This window comes from Anguilla rostrata, chromosome 5, assembly GCF_018555375.3.
Source record: "Anguilla rostrata isolate EN2019 chromosome 5, ASM1855537v3, whole genome shotgun sequence".
In the NCBI taxonomy this organism is placed as follows: domain Eukaryota; kingdom Metazoa; phylum Chordata; class Actinopteri; order Anguilliformes; family Anguillidae; genus Anguilla; species Anguilla rostrata.
In genome coordinates, this window is record NC_057937.1 from 62,257,406 (window position 1) to 62,277,033 (window position 19,628).

Here is a 19,628-nt window from a genome sequence, read left to right on the forward strand (position 1 = left end):
ACACAGAAACCAAACGGCAATCAGCGGGGGCGTTTCATTATCAGAGAGAGAGGCACCGGAGAACGGGGGACCAGTAGTTAACAATCAGGAGTGCGATAGGAAAACAACAGGGTAACTCCCGAAACGGCAGCACGGAACTCAAACGCGCGAGCACAAAGGCCGCCGACAGCTGCCCGACGCTAATAAATAAATAAATAAATAAATAAAGGCACGCAGGTAGCTACCTTGGCGAGGGCGGCGGACGGCGGTCTGCTCCGCTGGCTGGCAGCTGCATGGTTCTGCGCCGCGCCGCCCGCGCGCGCGCTGTAGCTCAGCTGCGCGTTGGCGGGAGCAAGCAGGAGTTTCTTCAGCTGCGGGAGGACGAGAGAGGGCCGGGTGTGAGAAAGGGGCCGTGCACTCCTCCAAAAAAAGAAAAACATCTGCGAACGACCCCCCCGGGGTGACTGATGGGACTCCGTCTCCGGGTTCCGCCCGGACTTCTGGGCTAAGAAGTTTTTTTTTTAAGATTCTCCATTTATTTCGTTCCGTCTTCCTCTTGCACCTGTCGCGGCTCTCTAAACTCTTAACGTCTATCTACACGCCAGTAAAACCAAAGCTGTGACATGCACTGGTGTGGCGTGCAAGCGGAGAATAATTAAAAACAACAATAACACGTCTTTTATCATGAAAAATAACAAAATAAAAAAGACAATAGGAAAGACGCAGTTGTGAGGCAGGCGTGGCCGAGGGCTTTCTCAGTAGAGGGCTAAACGAACGTGTCTGAATATCAAATAATTTCAGCAGCTGCCCGGCTTCGCTTTGCTCTGCTGAGCCACGCTTTGTCACGGAATTATGAATCATTTAACGCGATTAATGGCAGCTTGAAGTTATTTAAAATAAAAAGGCATTTCAGCAAAACACTTTCCTAAAAGATTTTTTTTGTTTGATATGGACATATATTCAGTGCAACCACAATGACTTTGTGGTCCGTATCTTTTTGGTAAAAAAAAAAAAAAAAAGGTTTATGTTCTGTTAACCCCAAATGCAATATTTCAAAGTCACCTTAGTAACATAAAAAAAAGTTACTGCTGCCTTTGGAAAGATTTTTTTTTTTCTTCACAAATTTGTCACATTGAGGTTAATGTCAAAACGCTCAGTGGGCCCAAATCCAGGTAATGTTGATCGTGGGAGAGGCGACGAGGTCACCGTCTCTGGAAAGTGCCAGAAGGGATCTGGCCTCTCAAAACCAATACTTATTTCCTGAAAAATAACGTGACATTTTTTCCCCCTGTAGTGCAGCAGTACAGCTAAACATAAACCTTGTTTTAATTTGTTACTCAAAATGAAGGACAAAGGGCAGTGTGGTTATACCGGGAAAAAAAAGGGTACATAGAGCCAAAAATGAGCGGCATTAAATGTTAACTGAAGACTTTAATCTGGGAGCGTGTCGCGGTCACGTGGGGTCACATGGGGTCACGTCAAGGTATTGACAAGCTGAGGGAACGTGTTCTCGGGGAAAGCGCCGTAAGGAGTCTCACCAGGGAGGGCTCCTCGGACTCCGGCGTCTGGGCGGGGCAGGTGGGCGTGGCGGCGGGGGAGGGGCAGGTCCTTTCGCCGCCGCTGGCCACGCCTCCCTCAGTCAGGGCTTCGAAGGAGGGCAGGCCGTCCTCGTCCACCGGGATGCTGTCCAGCGTCTCCGTCAGCACCGCCAGCAGGTTGGCCTCGCTCTCCTCGTCAATCTTCTGGAAGGGGGGGCGGGGCGCCGAGGGACAGAAATCCACAAAACAATTCATTTACTTTAAAAAAAAATGTTTTTTTTTATTTATCCGACACTCCGAGAGCACGCTAACACTTTCTAAAATAAACTATTACTTTAGCTGTCAGGCAAACATCTGCTCCCCCTCCGTCCTCTTGAATATTCTCTCTCTCTCTCTCTCACTCTCACTCTGCACAAGCTAGGTCTGTCAGTGTTGATATAATAATGTGTCACTATTCCTGTTTTTCCAACAAAAAAACAAAAAAAAAAATGTCATCGGGCAATAAGGAACCGGCGCAGAAAATGAGTTGTGGCTGTAAACACATGCACACCACATCAGACACCACTTCAGCGACATATCAATCTTTAATTGTACTTGTCCCGAACAAACACACGAATGAATAAACAGACGGGCGCAGAAGGGGAAGCAGACTGGCTAGAACCAGACGCGTGCTGCTCCAGAACCTGCGCCACCCCCCCGACCGGAAGGCTTCAACAAAACAGACACAAACTGCAGCAGACAGCACCTGGGGTGGGATAAAGTAAGAGATAAGCCAAAGCACCTGAAACCACCACATAATTTGAGGGGGGGGGGGGGTGTCCTCACACAGCCACACTGCAGGGAAGGGACGTAGCAGGACACCCGCGTAATGAATAAACCATGCTAGTTTATTTTTATTTTTTTATGTGAGACTCGCCATTAACGACGACGAGAATAAAAAAAGGACAAAAGCGAACACGGCAGCACTGGCCTGCGGTGGAAATGGCGGAGTTTTCAGGCACGGAGGAAAACGCGCAGACACACACACACACTCACACTCACACACACACACACACACACTCACACTCACGCACGCACACGCGCACATACACACACACACACACACACACACACGCACTCACACACACACACACACACACACACACTCACACTCACACTCACACTCACACACACACACACACACACACACACTCACACACGCTGCTGTGCGGGAGAAGCCCAGTGTCGAACCCGAGGAGGAGGAGGACACCCCCCCCCAATCCGCGCGGGATTGCGATTGCATTCGCGTACAGACACGTTCTGAGCGAGCAACCCCATCAGATAACAGCTACGCTCAAACCCCACCCACACACGTCCGTTTGATTAATCAGACGCCGTGATTACACGGCCATACGAGAGGGAGGAAGATCCGCCTTTCTTCTCTCTCATGCTCGGCTACTCACCCCTGATTGGCGGCAACACTAAATGACCTCACAGTGAAGTCCTAATAATGTTATCAACATCTGAGACAGAGCAAGAGGGTTGGTTTTTTTTACCCCCCTCGTTTCTTGGGACAGACCAACCAGTAGCATTCAATGTGTGGTGGTTGTGATTCAGTGTTGGGGGGGCACTGCGGTGGGGGATATTTAAAACAGTAGCCAATGTTTGTTGTGGTTGTGTTTTGTGTGTGTGTGTGGTTACTCTACTGGCTATTACCAGTTTCCCACAGGTGTGCTTTACTAGTAAGAATACCTGAAGAGGGGAAATGTAAGGAGCACTCCACAAGAGGCTGTGCAGTTGCATGAAACAGCAAAGCCAAGAGGTTAAATAAAAATAAAAATAGTTCATTTTTTCACACGGCCCTCCAAAACTGGAGATAAACCTGCAGCCCCTGCGGCCCACCAGGACTGCAGTTAAACCTGCAGACGCTGCGGCCCTCCAGGACTGCAGTTAAACCTGCAGACGCTGCGGCCCTCCAGGACTGGAGTTAAACCTGCAGACGTTAACTTTTTTATTAATCTGTTAAATTCAGCAAATAAACACTAATTATGCATTAAAGTCTGCAGAAATGTGTTCTGTCTAAGTTTGCACCCTGCAGAGGTTGTTTAAACTTATTTTCACTTCAAGATAACAAACAAAACAAAACATGCAATCAGACCAGGGGTGCCCAAACTTTTGCACACCTCTGTGACTGTAGATTATGTCAGGCTGATCTAATGTCATGGTTGACCATGTACAAAGATTGGTATATTGTGGGGGTGGGAGTTGTTGGTGTGAAGAGAGGTTGTGTGAGAGGAGAGTGTGTGTGTGTGAAGGAAGTGGGTGTTATGTGTTGGTGTGTGGATGAGGTTGTGTGGTGTTGAGTGGTCGTGTATGGGGTGGTGGTATGGTGTGAGTGTTGCGATTGTGTGGTCAGTGTGTTGATTGATGGGGTGTGTGTGTTTTGTTTGTGTCAGTGTGTGTGTGTGTGGTTTGGGTGGTAGTTGGTGTCTGTGTTGTGAGGTGATTGTTGTGTTGGATGGCTGTGTGGGGGTATGTATTGTGGCTGTGTGTGTGGTGTGAGGGCAGTGTTGTTGTTGGGAGTGTGGTGGGTGTGTTGGTTGATTGTGTCGGTGTGTGGTGGGAGTGTGATGTGTGCAGTTGGTGTGTGTGGTCTGGGGGTGTGTTGTGTGTCATGTGTGTGTGTGTTTATGTGTGTGTGTGGTGGATTTGTCAGGTGTGTGTGGGTGTTTGTGGTGTTGTGGTGTGTGTGTTGTTGGCGTGGTGTGTGGTGTGTTCATGGGTGTCTGTGGGTGGGTGGTGTGTCCAGGTGTCAGTGTGATTGTGTGACATGTCTGTAGGTCAGTTTGTTGTGTGTGTGCGTGTGTGTGTGTGTGTGATGGTTGTGTCAGTGTGTGCGTGTGTGTGATGTGTGTGTGTGTGTGTGTGTGTGTGTGTGTGTGTGTGTGTGTGTGTGTGTGTGTGGTGTGTGAGTGTGTGTGTGTGTGTGTGTGTGTGTGTGTGTGATTGTGTGTGTCAGTGTGTGTGTGTGTGAGTGTGTGTGTGTGTGTGAGTGTGTGAGTGACGGTGACTCAGTTCGGCTCATGCAGTGAAATGCCCCAGAGGGCGGGGCTGCTGCAGCCTCTCCTTTTACAGCCCTAATCCCTGCTGCGGTTCGCCCTCATCTCCCCCCTCTCTTCTTCCCGACCACAAACCAACGGCAGTTTTCACAGCAAACTCTGGAAGGCCACAGGTGTGCATGTGCCGAAAGGTCAAGCTGTAAGCACCGCCCCCCCACCCCCCCCTTTGGGTGCACCATTTGCCCTTGAGACTGGGAAAAGAACCAAAATAAATTTACACACCGCCAAGGCGCACCTCTGAGGAGACCCGCAGGGCACCGGGGGGGTCAGCCGTCTGCAGCACACCCTGCTCCACAGGCCCGGGTGCACCTGGGCCCGGAGACCTGGCACATTTCACTCCAGTCCTGGAGGGGGCGCTGTGTCATTTCAGTCACTCACTGGCTAAAGAGTCCACACACCCTACCATGGCTGGCTCTTCAAAGGAAGCCAAAACAACCTACGGACACTGCGGCCCTCCAGGCCTGGAGTTAAACCTGCAGACGCTGCGGCCCTCCAGGACTGGAGTTAAACCTGCAGACACTGCGGCCCTCCAGGACTGGAGTTAAACCTGCAGACACTGCGGCCCTCCAGGACTGGAGTTAAACCTGCAGACACTGCGGCCCTCCAGGACTGGAGTTAAACCTGCAGACACTGCGGCCCTCCAGGACAGGAGTTTCAGATAACAGTTTTAGAGGACGGAGAATCTCTGTACATTACGGAGAAGCAGCCAATCGGTTTGCTCTCTGAGAGGGAACAAGTTCAGTAAACGCCAGCCCTGCCGCCAGCTCTAACCGGGGATGCCAAGTCTGAGAACAGGAAGGTCAGATAAAATCTTGAATGAACTGAACCAATAAAGAACGCCCACAGAGGGGACTGAACTGCCTTCCAGATTATCACTGGATAGAACGGAGAGTTATTGGAGAACGTTCAAATCAAATATGAGATAAATATCAAGTCTGTTCTCTAAACTGTGTCCCTGCCCCCTGACACACACACATGCACACACACACACATACACACCCAGACACACACATAAACACACACATACATGCACACACTGACACACACACAAACACACCCGCACACACACAAAAAAATCACATACACACACACACACATAAAATCACACACGCACACGCAGACATGCGCACACACACACACACACACACACACACAATCACACAGACACATATAGGACAAAATGTCCTTTAATTGCTACATTGGCCATAAAGCACACTGACATTTGTGAAAAAGAGAGAGAATGTGTATCAGGTGACCCCTTTAGATATCGGCGCGGCTGCTCTCAACCCCTCTGTGGGCGCGGAGGAAACTCTTTTATGGAGTTACACGCTTCCATTTTGTTCCACTGATACTGTTAATGACCCAGATAGCGGGATCGCTCTGATTGTGCCTCTCGTGGATTAGAAACTGCAAACCAAGTACCAAAGGGCCAAATCTCAAGCAAACAAGTTAAAAGAGAATGGGGTGGGTGTGTGGGGGGGGGGGGGGGGGGAGGGAGGGGGGTAGTGGTTGTCAGTATCAAAGTACAGAACTACAATAACAAACCTGCAATGTCTGTATTTTTCATTCCAAAACTACTGTTCCGTATTGGGGGGAAAAACTGAAATGAAGCTCAATCCCAGTCTGTTTTTCTGAGATAGCATGAATATGAATATTATGTCCCACATATGAAAGTCAGAAACAGGGCCGGTGACTGTGCTGAGCTGAGCAGAGCCACGCCAGGGCCAGAGTAACATGATGTGTGTCTCCAGAGCTACACCAGGGCCAGAGTAGCATGATGTGTGTCTCCAGAGCTACACCAGGGCCAGAGTCACATGGTGTGTGTCTCCAGAGCCACACCAGGGCCAGAGTAACATGATGTGTGTCTCCAGAGCTACACCAGGGCCAGAGTAGCATGATGTGTGTCTCCAGAGCTACACCAGGGCCAGAGTAACATGGTGTGTGTCTCCAGAGCTACACCAGGGCCAGAGTAACATGGTGTGTGTCTCCAGAGCTACACCAGGGCCAGAGTAACATGGTGTGTGTCTCCAGAGCTACACCAGGGCCAGAGTAACATGGTGTGTGTCTCCAGAGTCTCTGAACAGGAGGGCAGCTCAGGGGTCAGTCTGCTTAACCTCCTCAACACAGCCCACCAGGAGAAGAAGAGCGAACAGACAGATACACCCTCCGCCAGGTAACCCCTCCGCCAGGTAACCCCAGACCAGAGTTACCCCAGAAACAGGTACCCCTCAACCAGGTTACCCCAGAACCAGTTACCTCTTCGCCAGGTTACCCCAGAGCAGAGTTACCCCAGAGCCAGGTTACCCCAGAGCAGTTACCCCAGAGCCAGTTACCCCAGAGCAGAGTTACCCCAGAGCAGAGTTACCCCAGAGCAGAGTTACCCCAGAGCAGTTACCCCAGAGCCAGGTTACCCCAGAGCAGAGTTACCCCAGAGCCAGGTTACCCCAGAGCAGAGTTACCCCTGCAGGTGAAACACAACGCAGCAGGAGCAGGACTGAGCCTCCAGTAAGAGCTGACTGCCCTATTAGTTGAATACATAGTGAGCAATCAGATATATACACACTATGCACGGGTGCACACACACACACACACACACACACACTCAAAATAAACACACACACTCACACATACAAATACACACACACTCAAAATAAACACACACGCACACCCACACACACACACACAATCAAAATAAACACACACGCACACCTACACACACACACTCAAAATAAACACACACACACACACACACACACACTCTCTCTCTCTCTCTCACTATCTTATCGTCATGGTTTGGCTACAGGTTCACAGGTTGCGATAAAATACTTAACCTGACTTTCTGCAGTGAATAATACCCAGATAAATAAACACAACATAACACAACATAAGCAATAGCAGTGCAAGCTGCAGTGGATGAGAGCCTCAGCTATTAAAAAAAAAAAACGTCTCCGTAGCGTAAATATAAACAAGTTCTCCCGATGGGTTCTCCCGGTGGGTTCTCCCGGTGGGTTCTCCCGGTGGGTTCTCCCGGTGGGTTCTCCCGGTGGGTTCTCCCGGTGGGTTCTCCCGGTGGGTTCTCCCGGTGGGTTCTCCCGGGGGGTTCTCCCAGTGGGTTCTCCCGGTGGGTTCTCCCGGTGGGTTCTCCCGGCGGGCTCCCCCGCGCTTGTTGCCGGGTTACGCGAGGTTCCTGTTAGACAGGAAGACGAGCGATGAGGCGGAGCAGCGCCAGCGCATAAGTGAGCAGCCCAAGGTGCCCGTTAGAGTAAGTGTACACCAGATCCCTTGGCCCTGTAATATCTGCCCATGGCCTGTCCTATCATTCCTATGCCGACGACACGCAACTCTTTCTCTCCTTCTCCCCATCGGACACACAGGTCCCTGCCCGCATCTCCGCTTGCCTGAGGGACATACAGAGCTGGATGGACAATCACCACCTGAAGCTCAACCCGGGAAAGACGGAGCTAATCTTTATTCCTGCTCTATCCTCTCCCCTCCTCGACTTTTCCATTTCCTTAGGGGACACCGTAGTGACATCATCACCCTGCGCCAAGAATCTCGGAGTGATGATGGACAACAGGCTGTCCCTCTCCAACAACATTGCAGCAGTAACCCGGGCATGCAGATTTTTCCTATATAACATCCGCAGAATCCGCCCCTTTCTCACCACCTACTCAACCCAGCTCCTGGTCCAAGCAATGGTTCTATCCCGCCTGGACTACTGCAACTCTCTTCTGGCTGGACTACCGGCATCTGCCACCAGACCCCTGCAGCTCATCCAGAATGCTGCGGCTCGTCTGGTCTTCAACCTCCCCAGACACTCCCACGTAACTCCCTGCTCACTACCCTCCACTGGCTGCCTGTTATAGCTCGCATCAAATTCAAAACATTGGTTCTAGCATACCAGGCAGTCAAGGGATCAGCCCCAGCATACCTTCACAAGATTTTCAAACCCTACATGCCAGCCAGATCCCTCCGTTCTGCTACCTCAGGACGCCTAGCACCTCCCCCTCGCACCTGCACTTCCAGAACACGTCTCCTGTCTGTTCTGGCCCCACGATGGTGGAATGACCTCCCTGTGGAGGTCAGAACAGCTGAGACTGTGAACAATTTCAAACGACGACTGAAGACCCACCTCTTCAGGCTGCACCTCTCCCCATCCCTCCCTTCCCCCCCTGTAAATGACTAAACTTAGGGTGTAACTAGGCAGCTGTTTAATAGGTGACTTAGTTGATGCGCCAGTCTTAACGACTACTTGTATTTTTATTTATTTTTATTTTTCCATAGATTGCGTTGTTGCCGTTCTCGTTGTTAGTGTTAATCAGTTTAACCACCAGGGTCCAAGTTGAACTATGCGGTTGTTCCCTGTACTTGGACCGGTACTTCTCTCTAGGGGTTTCGTCATACTTGTTCCTGGTTATGGTTATACACTTTGTTGTACGTCGCTCTGGATAAGAGCGTCTGCCAAATGCCTGTAATGTAATGTAATGTAATGAATAATAATTATATTAATCTCCGCAGAGAGAGAGGGAGCGCGCGGTGAGCTCCTGTCCGCCAGGGCGCGGGGATGACGGACTGGAGCACGCCGGCGGCTCACTGGCAGAGGGTTCATCCCCCGCCGCACAAATCTCTCCACACAGCTAATCTCTGGGACATGGACACCCCCCGCGACGGCTCCATCTTGCTTCTCAGGGCGTTTAGGAGCTTTTAGGCCCCCCCCCCCGCCGCATTAGAGGACCCATCACCCCCCCCCCACCCCCCATTAAAATGAACAATGGGGGAATAAGCTCTACTGGGCGTAGGGATCCGAGGTTCTGAACTCAAAACCAGCGACCAAACGGGACCTGCGCATCCAGGTGAGCTGAGTTACCTGTGCAGGAAACCCCTTTAACTGATCAATTAAGTGCTGGGTAACCGTGGAAACCAGCAGGCCCAGCGGCTCTCCAACGGGCCAGGAAGTCGTTTTTAATGGGGTTTGGTTCCCAGTATCATCACGGCTAGGCCGCAGGGACGTCCTGAAATACAACTAATCTGAATCCGTATAAAAACAATTTTAAAAGCATTTTTAAAAAATGTATTAATTTACGCAAAACGTCCGCACGTGCGGTGGGAGGGAAACCGTTAAAAGCAAACGATCTTATCGCCACGGAGACCGCAGCAGGAGGACAGCACCCGTGGGAAAGCTTTATGCTGATTGGTTAATAAACCCATTAGATCGGCTTTTTGGACCCAGCCTTGACCGAAGGCAAAAGCGGCTCAGCCGACGGCTTTGACTCTGCAGGGGGAGGGGGGGTGGGGTGGGGGTATTACCTGAGTGGATCACACCCCCCCAGATCTCTCAGACAGGAAGTGGGGCTTCAGCGAGGTAAACGCTGGGATAAAAATAAACCACTCCGGCTCTTCGACGACCGCCTAAAAAAAAGGAGGGAGCGGAATGCTGGAGCGGGACAGCGCTCCGGAACACAGACCCTGGAACCAGACAGCAGCAGGATTATGAGCCCGGGAGCAGAAACTGCCCCCGAATATCAGATTACAGGGTCATCTTGTGCCACCGTAGATACACACACACACACACATTCTCAAACACACACACACACACACACACACACACACACACACAGCACCGGAAATCTCCTGAATCAGTCCCGGATTCCTCTGCCAGGCTAGTGTTCCCTTACAAAGCCCAAACACATCGGCCGTGTCTGCGCCAAGCAACGTTTCCAAACACTCCACAAACTTCCAGCTTCAGTGCTTGATGCTTTTCTGATGAATCGACCCGAAAGAGAAACGGAGAGGAGAGGAGAGGAGAGGAAAGGAAAGGAAAGGAAAGGAGAGGAAAGGAGAGAAAAGGAAAGGAGAGGAGAGGAGAGAAAAGGAAAGGAGAGGAGTGGAGAGGAGAGGAGAGGAGAGGAAAGGAAAGGAAAGGAAAGGAGAGGAAAGGAGAGAAAAGGAAAGGAGAGGACAGGAGAGGAGAGGAAAGGAGTGGAGAGGAGAGGAGAGGAGAGGAGAGGAAAGGAGAGGAGAGGAGAGGAGAGGAGAGGAGAGGAGAGCGGGACAGGAGGAACGAGAGAAAGAGTCGCTTTTTTTCCCCTTTTGCATTCATCTTTTAAAAGTCTGAGCCTTCTCTGACAGCCCGACCACCAGGGTGGCTTCTCTCCCTTCTCTCTCCCTTTGCCCGCGTTATGACATCAGCAATGTAAAACGCGACACCGCTATCTTTTTAATGAACGCTCGTTTAACGTGCGCCAGCTGCCACGTCTCCCCGTTCCCGATCGTGTAGAGGAACGGCAGGGCGTGGGCAGGGCGGCAGAAACAAGATGGAGCGCTGTGATGCGCTAACATTAGCGTTAGCATTAGCACCGGCACACCTTCACATTACATTTACAGCCAAATAAATCAAACATAGGCAAAAAGAAACTGGTAGCAACTGAGAAGCCCCCCTTATTTTTTGAAGCAGCTTCAGAAAAAAAAATAGAAGAAGAAGCCCAAAGTCAGGTTTCACGAGCGGACTCGGCAGGAGGAGGAGACACGCGGGATGTGGAGCGATCGCAAAGCGAAAGCCAGAAAGGAAAGATCGGGGATTCTCTGAGTTCGTGGTGTTACCCTCCCTCCTTCCGGAGTGTTAAACGGCCCAGGTGGTGGGGGGGGTGGGGAGGGGGGGGGTGGGGGTGATCCAGGCAGTTTTGGGCTGAAGCAGGAAGTGGAAAAACTCATGAAGCAGAGCTGATTGGCTGAGCTCTCGAGGGCTGGTTACAGGGGAGCCTGTCCTGCAGCAGTGTTAAGCAGATTACCCCCCCCCCCCCCCGCCCCCCCAGCTCTAAAAATAGCGCCGAGCGGAAACGCATGTAAACACTGGAGTCTGATATTCCAATAAAGCACAGCCGGCCCGCCACAGCATGAGCTGCTGTCTGAGCCAGAAAATCACCGGAAGAGTTTCTGTCTGTGTGTGTGTGTGTGTGTGTGTGTGCGTGTGTGTGTGTGTGTGTGTGTGTGTGTGTGCGTGTGTGTGTGTGTGTGTGTGTGTGTGTGTGTGTGCGTGAGAGTGTGTGAGAGAGTGTGCGTGTGCGTGTGCGTGTGCGTGTGTGTGTGTGGGGTGGGGTGTGTGTGTGTGTGTGTGGGGTGGGGTGTGTGTGTGTGTGTGTGTGTGCGTGTGTGTGTGTGTGTGTGAGTGTGTGTGTGCGTGGGGGGGGGGGGGGGGTGCAGTGTAACGGTTAGGGAACAGGACTCGCCCCTCTGGGGGCACAGCTCGGTTCCCCGGCAGGAGCACCTTGAGCAAAGTCACTTAAGCCAAATTGCTTCAGTAAAATAAGCAGCTGTATAAACGGACTGCATGTTAAACAATCTGTGCGCTGTAAGTGCTCCCGGATACCAGCGTCTCCTTAAGTGCCTAAATATTAATGTACATGTGTCCTAGAGATGGGGAGGGGGGGAAGGGCAAAAAAGGGAACAGGACTGGTTGAAATTCAGGTGGGGTTGTGGGTAAAAAAAAAAAAAAAAAAAAAAGCCGCTCATCATTTTTGCTCATTCAGAAGCAGCTGATTTACACTGCAGATAAGAGCTGAGAGTGAGAGACGGCTCGGCCTTCGACAGAAAACACGCTTAAATCTGTCTCTCTCTCGATCTCCTCCAAACGTGCCCGGTAGGACTGCCTGTCTGCTGCCTGCACCCTCCTGATCCGAGACTTCATAAAGGGGCGGCAGGCGAGGGGGAGAGCGCCTGTTTGTTTCACACTAATCAAACACAGCCTCGCACGAGGAGAGAGAGGGAAGGAGAGAGGGAGAGAGGGAGGGAGGGAGGGAGAGAAAAAGTGAGGGAGAGAGAGAGGGAGGGAGGGAGGGAGAGATAGAAAGAGAGAGAGAGAGAGAGAGAGAGAGCGACAGCCGGTAGACGACAGAGCAGCAGCAGCTGCGGGGACTTTAATGTTTAATGTCTAACGGTGATTGCTCAGATAGCTTCATCTTCTGTTCCGGGGGAATTCACTTAAAAGCCACTTCGCTGGATTTGAGTGAACATATCACACTTTTTATTTTTACTTTTTGAAAATGCCTGGGAATGAACAGTAACATTGTTGAAGTATAATTTAACAAATGGCGTTGTGCTGCACCGATTGGCAATGCAGTAAGGCCCAGCTGAACGGGGGGGAGAAGTGGCGGCTCGCTTTAAAAATAAATATCGCCCATTTTCTGCAGTCATAGCTGCTCGGAGCGCAGCGCGAACATATCTGATCGCAGCACACTCAGATCAGACAATGAATGCTAACACGAAAGCACCGCCGCGTGGTCCCGTCTGTTAAAACGCGCTTTTGGATAAACAAGCAGCAGAAGAGGGCGCCCTTCCTTCGTTCCCCCTGAGCTGGCGAGTCGGGGTTCTGAAACGCGGCCCCTCCTCCGCACGTTTCCCGCCACGGCTGAACTAACGGCCCGGGCTGCCCCGCCGTCGGCCGAGCGCGCCGCGGCGAAGCCCAGGAGGACCGGCGCGGGATGGCGGTGAATCAGGGAGGCCGGACGGCGCCCGACTCCGCCAAAAAGCCGAAACGTGGGACGGCCCTTCAGGAGCCTCTCTGTCAACATCTCAGCCCAGAGACCTCAGGAGTGAGCATGTGAGGAAGCCGCCATAGAGAGGCTGACCCGCCAATGTCCCTGCGTACACACACACACACACGCACTCACACACACACACACACACACACACACACACACACACTCACACCACACACCACACACACACTCACACACTCACGCACACACCACACACACACACACACACACACTCACCACACACACACACTCACACACACACCACTCACTCACAACACACACCACACACACACACACAACACCAACACACACACACACACCACCACACACACACAGACAGACACACACACACCACACACACACACACACACTCTCCAATCACAAACACACACACACACACGCACACACACACACACACTCTCTCTCTCACACACTCCACACACACACACACACCACACCACACACTCACACACGCACAACACACACACACACCACACCACACACACACCACAACACACACACACACACACACACCACACACAACACACACACACACACACACACACACACACACACACACACAACACACACCACACACACACCAACACACCAACACAACACACACACACACACACCACACACGCAACACACACACACACACACACACCTCCATCACACACACACACCACACACACACACACACCTCTCTCTCCACCACACACACACACACCACACACACACACCCTCTCCACACACACACACACACTCACACACACACACTCACACACACACACACACACACACGCTCTCTCTAACACACACACACACACTCACACACACACACCCCTCTCTCTCCACACACACACACCACACACACACACCACCACACACACACCTCTCTCTCTCACACACACACACACACACACACACACCACCCACACACACACACACACACACACACGCGCACACACACATGCACACACACACACGCACACCACACACACACTGCACAGCTGCAGGAAACGCTGCCGTCTGCTCCCCGGAAATTACCGGAAGCCCGTCTATACTGAGAGAGCGCACACCCCCCACCCCCCACCCCACCCCACCACCCCCCCCACCCCCACCCCACCCACCCACCACCCCCACCCACCCACCACCCCCCCCCCCCCCCACCCCCACACCCCCCACCCCACCCCCCCCCCACCCCCCCCCCCACCCCCACCCCCCCACCCCCCCACCCTAACCCACCCTAGTCTCCCTCGCTTTTTGCTTCCAAAAAAGAGAAATTAGCCACCTGTGTTTAACATGGGTATTGAGTGTTTTACACATCTCTTCCCGCTCCGCAATCTAGAAGACCCCCCCCCCCCCCGCCGCAGCCACGGTAACGGTTCTGGGCGCGGGTGCGGGTGGCGGGGGTGCGGGTGGGGGGGGGCATAGAAAGGGGGTAGTGTCACACAGGATCCAAACTGTGGCTGACAGCTGTGGCTTCAAAGGGAGGCAGGTTCACAGACGCCGGTCTCCATAGAAACGTTTAAGAAAAAAAAAACAAAAAACAAACAAACAAATAAATAACGCGAGACAAAAACATCATAATTCAGGGCATCCGAGACGCCCAGCATTCTAATCATGCGGCTGCTGCGTTCTTTTTCTGTTTTTTCCCCTCTCCGCAGAATTCAGCAGTCCCGATATACACTCAGATTTATGGGAGCACTTTGAAACAATGACACTTGCTTTTAAAAAAAATAAAAATAAAATAAAAAACATTCCGAGATGCCAGTTTGGACACAGCAGCGGTACATAACTCTTCCTGGTTAGACAGTGTTCCATTCCCGGAATATTCCGAGCTGCTCAAACGGACTGACGTACGACGCATCCAAAGTCCGGAATATTCCGCGCCGTTGTGAGGACTCTCTGAACATTCCTGCCTCACGCCACTCTGGTAAAAGTTTACGACACAAACATTTTTTTTTAAATCTCTCCCCAGTTAATGATAAAGCTGTGTGTGCCCAGGAAGACTCTCAGCTGTGGGGGGGGGGGGGGGGTCACCGGTACCCCTTGCCCACACCTCCCCAAATTTTAAAGCCTCCGACGCCTCAGAACTTTCCGGAGAAGCGGCGAGGAATTCCGCCACCGAAGTCACGCGCAGGAAGCACGGCAGCGGGGCGGCTCTCGGGCGGAGAAAGGCTAAAATGCCGGCCGTCTTTATTTCATCGGAAGGTTCCAGCGCGTCGGCCGTCACGCTACGGAGCGTTGAATTACACCGCTGGCTCCCGGCCGACGCTCCTAATCCGCAGTGACTCATGTGGAGCAGGACTACATCACCGTTCCCGTCAGGAATTCCCGGAACGCCGGGAACGTCGGGAGCAGGACCGTGTTCATTACCAGCCGCTCGTGTAAAGTAGCCGATCAAACGATCGGCGCCGTCAAGCTAACTAAAACATGATCGTCCCGACAGCATTACCATAGCAACGGCAGATTAAAACATGACGCCGAGCAAGCGATAAAGAAGGGGCTGCTACAGAGGGCTGGGGTGGAGGAGGAAGGTGGAAAGTCAAGTTTCGAAGAAGGTGAAGAAGGCCAACAGCCAGAACATCCGCACTTCCTCCTTCCCCCGTCTGATTTCCCCGGTCTCCATTTTCATTTGTCAAGAAATCACCGCATACTGTTGCCCGAGACCAGACCAGCCCTTTCTCTGAACTTCACAGAACCAAGCAGGTGGATTTGTCAAACCAGAATGGAGTGCTGATTCCTTCTTTTCAGATAAGGGTCGGAGGGAGAGGGAGCCAAGGTGGAACGGAATGTTGGGTTCGTAGGGTTCTGACTCCGCCTCCCACGATCACCCCTAGGGCCCCCTCGGCCAATGATGAATAAGCTGCTCTGAATCTCTGCCGGAGGGCGAATCTGAAGCCTTCCCCCGGGGTCCAGGCCCGTTCCCCCCCCCCCCCCCCCACCCCCGGCCTGCTCACGGCTGCTGCCTGCCGTTAACTCCTCAGGGCTGGGAAAATTAACTTCACTGGGGCAGAGGGCAGAACGGAACACCGTCCGGAACTCCACTCCCCCCCCCCCCGCCCCCCCCACCCCCCCAACGCACATTAACGACAGTCACAAGGCAGGTTGAGAAAGCACTGCCGGCAATTTGAAAAGAAGTAGGGAAAAAAAACACAGACATGCCAACTTCTTTTTTACCCAAGTGCTGGTCAGTCATTAATCAACTCTGGCACGTGGCTGGGTGTTACAGCGGCCCCTATGGGCCAATCACAGTACTGCAGAACAGAGGCAATGCGGCCTTTTCCAGGCGCTCGGCAAGGACAGGACACACACCCACCACACACACACACGCACACACACACACACACACACACGGGCACACACACACGCGCGCGCGCACACACACACACACACACACACACAAGGGCACACACACACACGCACACACACGCAGATCGATATTAAGATCGTGTGATAGAGTTTTCCCGGAATGCAGGCTTGGACAGGAAGAGATTTTGCTGTCACAAGGCCTGACCTGAACGTCCTGAGCTGTGTCTCTTACAGCTGTGAAGGATGCAAAGCAGACTGCAGTGTCCCGTTCCCTAGCTGTGGTCAGACAGAGCAGCACCTAATACATCCCCCATAAGTCTCTGACACCACCGTCCACTAGCACACACACACACACACTCTCATTCACACTGTCTCACACACACATACTCACACTCAAACACACTCTCACACACTCTCATTGTCTCACTCTCACACACTCTCACACACTCACACTGCCTCACTCACACACTCACACACACACACACACACACACCAGCTGTAAGCCCATGGCAGAACAGTAGCTGCTGTGGTATTTATATCTGAGCCTTGACTCTGTGCCCAGCAGCAGGTCACATCACATTCATACAGCAGAGCTGCACAAAACCCTGCAGGGGCCAGTCCTGGATCAGTCCCAGGCCAATCCCAGGCCAGTCCCAGGACAGTCCCAGGCCAGCCCCAAGACAGTCCCAGGACAGTCCCAGGCCAATTCCAGACCAGTCCCAGACCAACCCCAGACCAACCCCAGAACAATCCCAGACCAGTCCCAGTCCAGTCCCAGGCTAATTCCAGACCAGCCCCAGGCCAGTCACAGGCCAATCTCAGGTCAGTCCCAGGTCAATCCCAGGACAGCCCCAGACCAATCCCAGGCCAGTCCTAGGACAGTCCCAGTCCAGTCCCAGGCCAATCCAGAGCCAGTCTCAGGACAATTCCTTCTCCCCACAGCCATTTCAGCAGTCAGTAAGCAGCAGAGCAAATGGAGAAAAAGCTCCAAACATCACTGACATCTGCAAGCACTTTTGCGACAAAAGCTTGTCACAGCGCGAGCCAGTTCTGATTAAATTCGGAATCAATCCCTCCAGAAGCCTAATTCGGCTAACAAAGCACACCTCCATACTGATGAAATTCCCCTCCATTAAGTCAGGGGAACAAGACACGCATTCAGTACCTGCTCATTTCACGCACGTTGCTTAATTGTAGATTTTCCACTCCTGTGTGGTTTTGGTGTCTGTGACAACAGTATAAGGGTTTAAAGTTTTACTGCACAGCCTGGAGTGCATTTCACAACATGACCCATGACCGAACGGTGAGTTTGCTCAATGCCCTGTCCCTTCTTCACATCCACTGATAACTTGGCTCGATCTGAATGAAAGACTCTGATAAGCTCCTTTCAAAGGGAGACAGGAATAGTGGGGTCAAAGGTCGCCACGGTATCACTCCCCTTTATCTCCAAGAGCGATTTCACTCCGCGCATTCTGAGATCCAAAGCCCCCAATTTGTAAAGCCAGGCAATTGACCCATTTTATGGGTTCGTTTTTTATGAACTTCATGGAATCCAGTCAACGCCGTATACGGCTATCGGATCCTCCTTTTGATCTGGTACATTTCCACTCCCGTGCGTTTCCACTCTCGCCCGATTAATCTATTACCACACAGCCATGCAGGACGATCCCTCGCTCTCCTGTTCTCACGTGAATTTAAGGGGAGAAAGGAATTTCCTTTCTCAAGACGCCTGATGAAAGTGAAACATTTCAACATTTCAGCTTTCATCAGCCAGTGATGACTCTATAATCACACAGAGAAAAAGACAGAGAGTGTGTGTGAGAGAGTGAGAGAGAGAGAGAGAGAGCAGCGAGGGGGTTAAAGGTCATTGTGACGATGCGACGCTACAAGAGTCCACAAGCACTCTTACCTCGAACAGGTTTGACGTCTCGTTGCCATACTGACTGGTGATGATTTCCGATTGGTCGCTGTACCACTTGAGCCCGCCCAGAAAACTGTCGGCATCCAGGTCACTGACATCGAGCTCGGAGAGGTCCAGCTCCGGGAGATCCGGGCAGAGGGGCTGGTCTTCACCCACCAAGGCAGCACACTACAGAACCAGAGAGAGGGACAGGTGAACCCAAACATCGTCAACCGCAACGTCATGTGCCAACATAACACCTTCTGGTGCGCCAAAGACCAGAATCTTAACCTTAACGATTATGCCCACATACGACTTTTCATGCCTCAAATTTTTTGTTGATCTAATTTTTGTATGCACTGCATTTGTATTCGGGACAAAAGAGCACTCATTGTGTTCTTTGATTTTTGTATAGTTTCCACAAATGAACAAATGAAGATTTTATTCATAGGTTGACATAAAATAAAAGATAAACGTGTTAACCCCTCCAACCTGGCAGCCATTTTGGAACATCTTTATATCATAACCTATGCACTCCACGTCAAAATTTATTCATTATAATACACAAAGACTGCCTGAAGGAAATATGAGGAAAATTGGAAACATGAGCCCATAAAAACGCTGAAATGTTGGTAGAATTTTTATGGAGAAGGACAGCGAGGAAGAGGCTGGAAACAGACCTGACACCGAGCTTGGTAAATGGACTGCATTTATATAGCGCTTTGCAATTGATGCCTCTCATTCACCCATTCACACACACACACACACACACACACACACACACACACGGTGAAAGGCTGCCATGCAAGGTACCAATCAGCTCGTTGGGAGCAATTAGGGGTTAGGTGTCTTGCTCAGGGACACTTCGACACGCCCAGGGTGGGGGATTGAACCGGCAACCCTCCAACTGCCAGACAACCGCTCTTACCTCCTGAGCTAAGTCGCCCCAAGTTTCCATCGAGCACAAACATCCTGGAACACAAGATGAGCCTCCCGCCCCGCCCCGCCCCGTCCCGTTCGCTCACTTTGAGACGCTTTTCTCTTCTCTACTTTCCCCTCCACTTTTCTTCCTTTTTTCCCCCCACTTTCTTTTTCCCCTCCTACGCCAAAATCACACAACTGCACTGCTGTTGCTTTGCTTTTCCTCTCCTCAGCGAGGCTCGGCTTTTAGATCCATTTCAGAGAACAGCTGCGGCTCTCTCTCTCACGAGTCAACGGGAGCGTACATCTCACGGCTGTCAGAGGAAAGGTGCGTCCAGTC

General features: G+C 51.8%; 1 protein-coding gene across 7 annotated transcripts in view; it reads right to left on the reverse strand.

The window, feature by feature from the left end:
• LOC135255875 (peroxisome proliferator-activated receptor gamma coactivator 1-alpha-like) overlaps positions 1–19,628 on the reverse strand; it is a 226,845-nt gene that overhangs the window by 19,426 nt on the left and 187,791 nt on the right. For 4 of the 7 annotated variants that reach the window (XM_064337632.1, XM_064337636.1, XM_064337635.1 and 1 more), the window contains exons 2-4: positions 18,377–18,556; positions 1,518–1,721; positions 225–350 (exon numbers count right to left, since the gene is read on the reverse strand). In XM_064337632.1, the coding sequence (XP_064193702.1) occupies positions 225–350; positions 1,518–1,721; positions 18,377–18,556 (510 nt within the window). The remainder of the gene's footprint in view (positions 1–224; positions 351–1,517; positions 1,722–18,376; positions 18,557–19,628) is intronic. The other 3 variants (XM_064337634.1, XM_064337637.1, XM_064337639.1) reach the window with 1 other exon arrangement.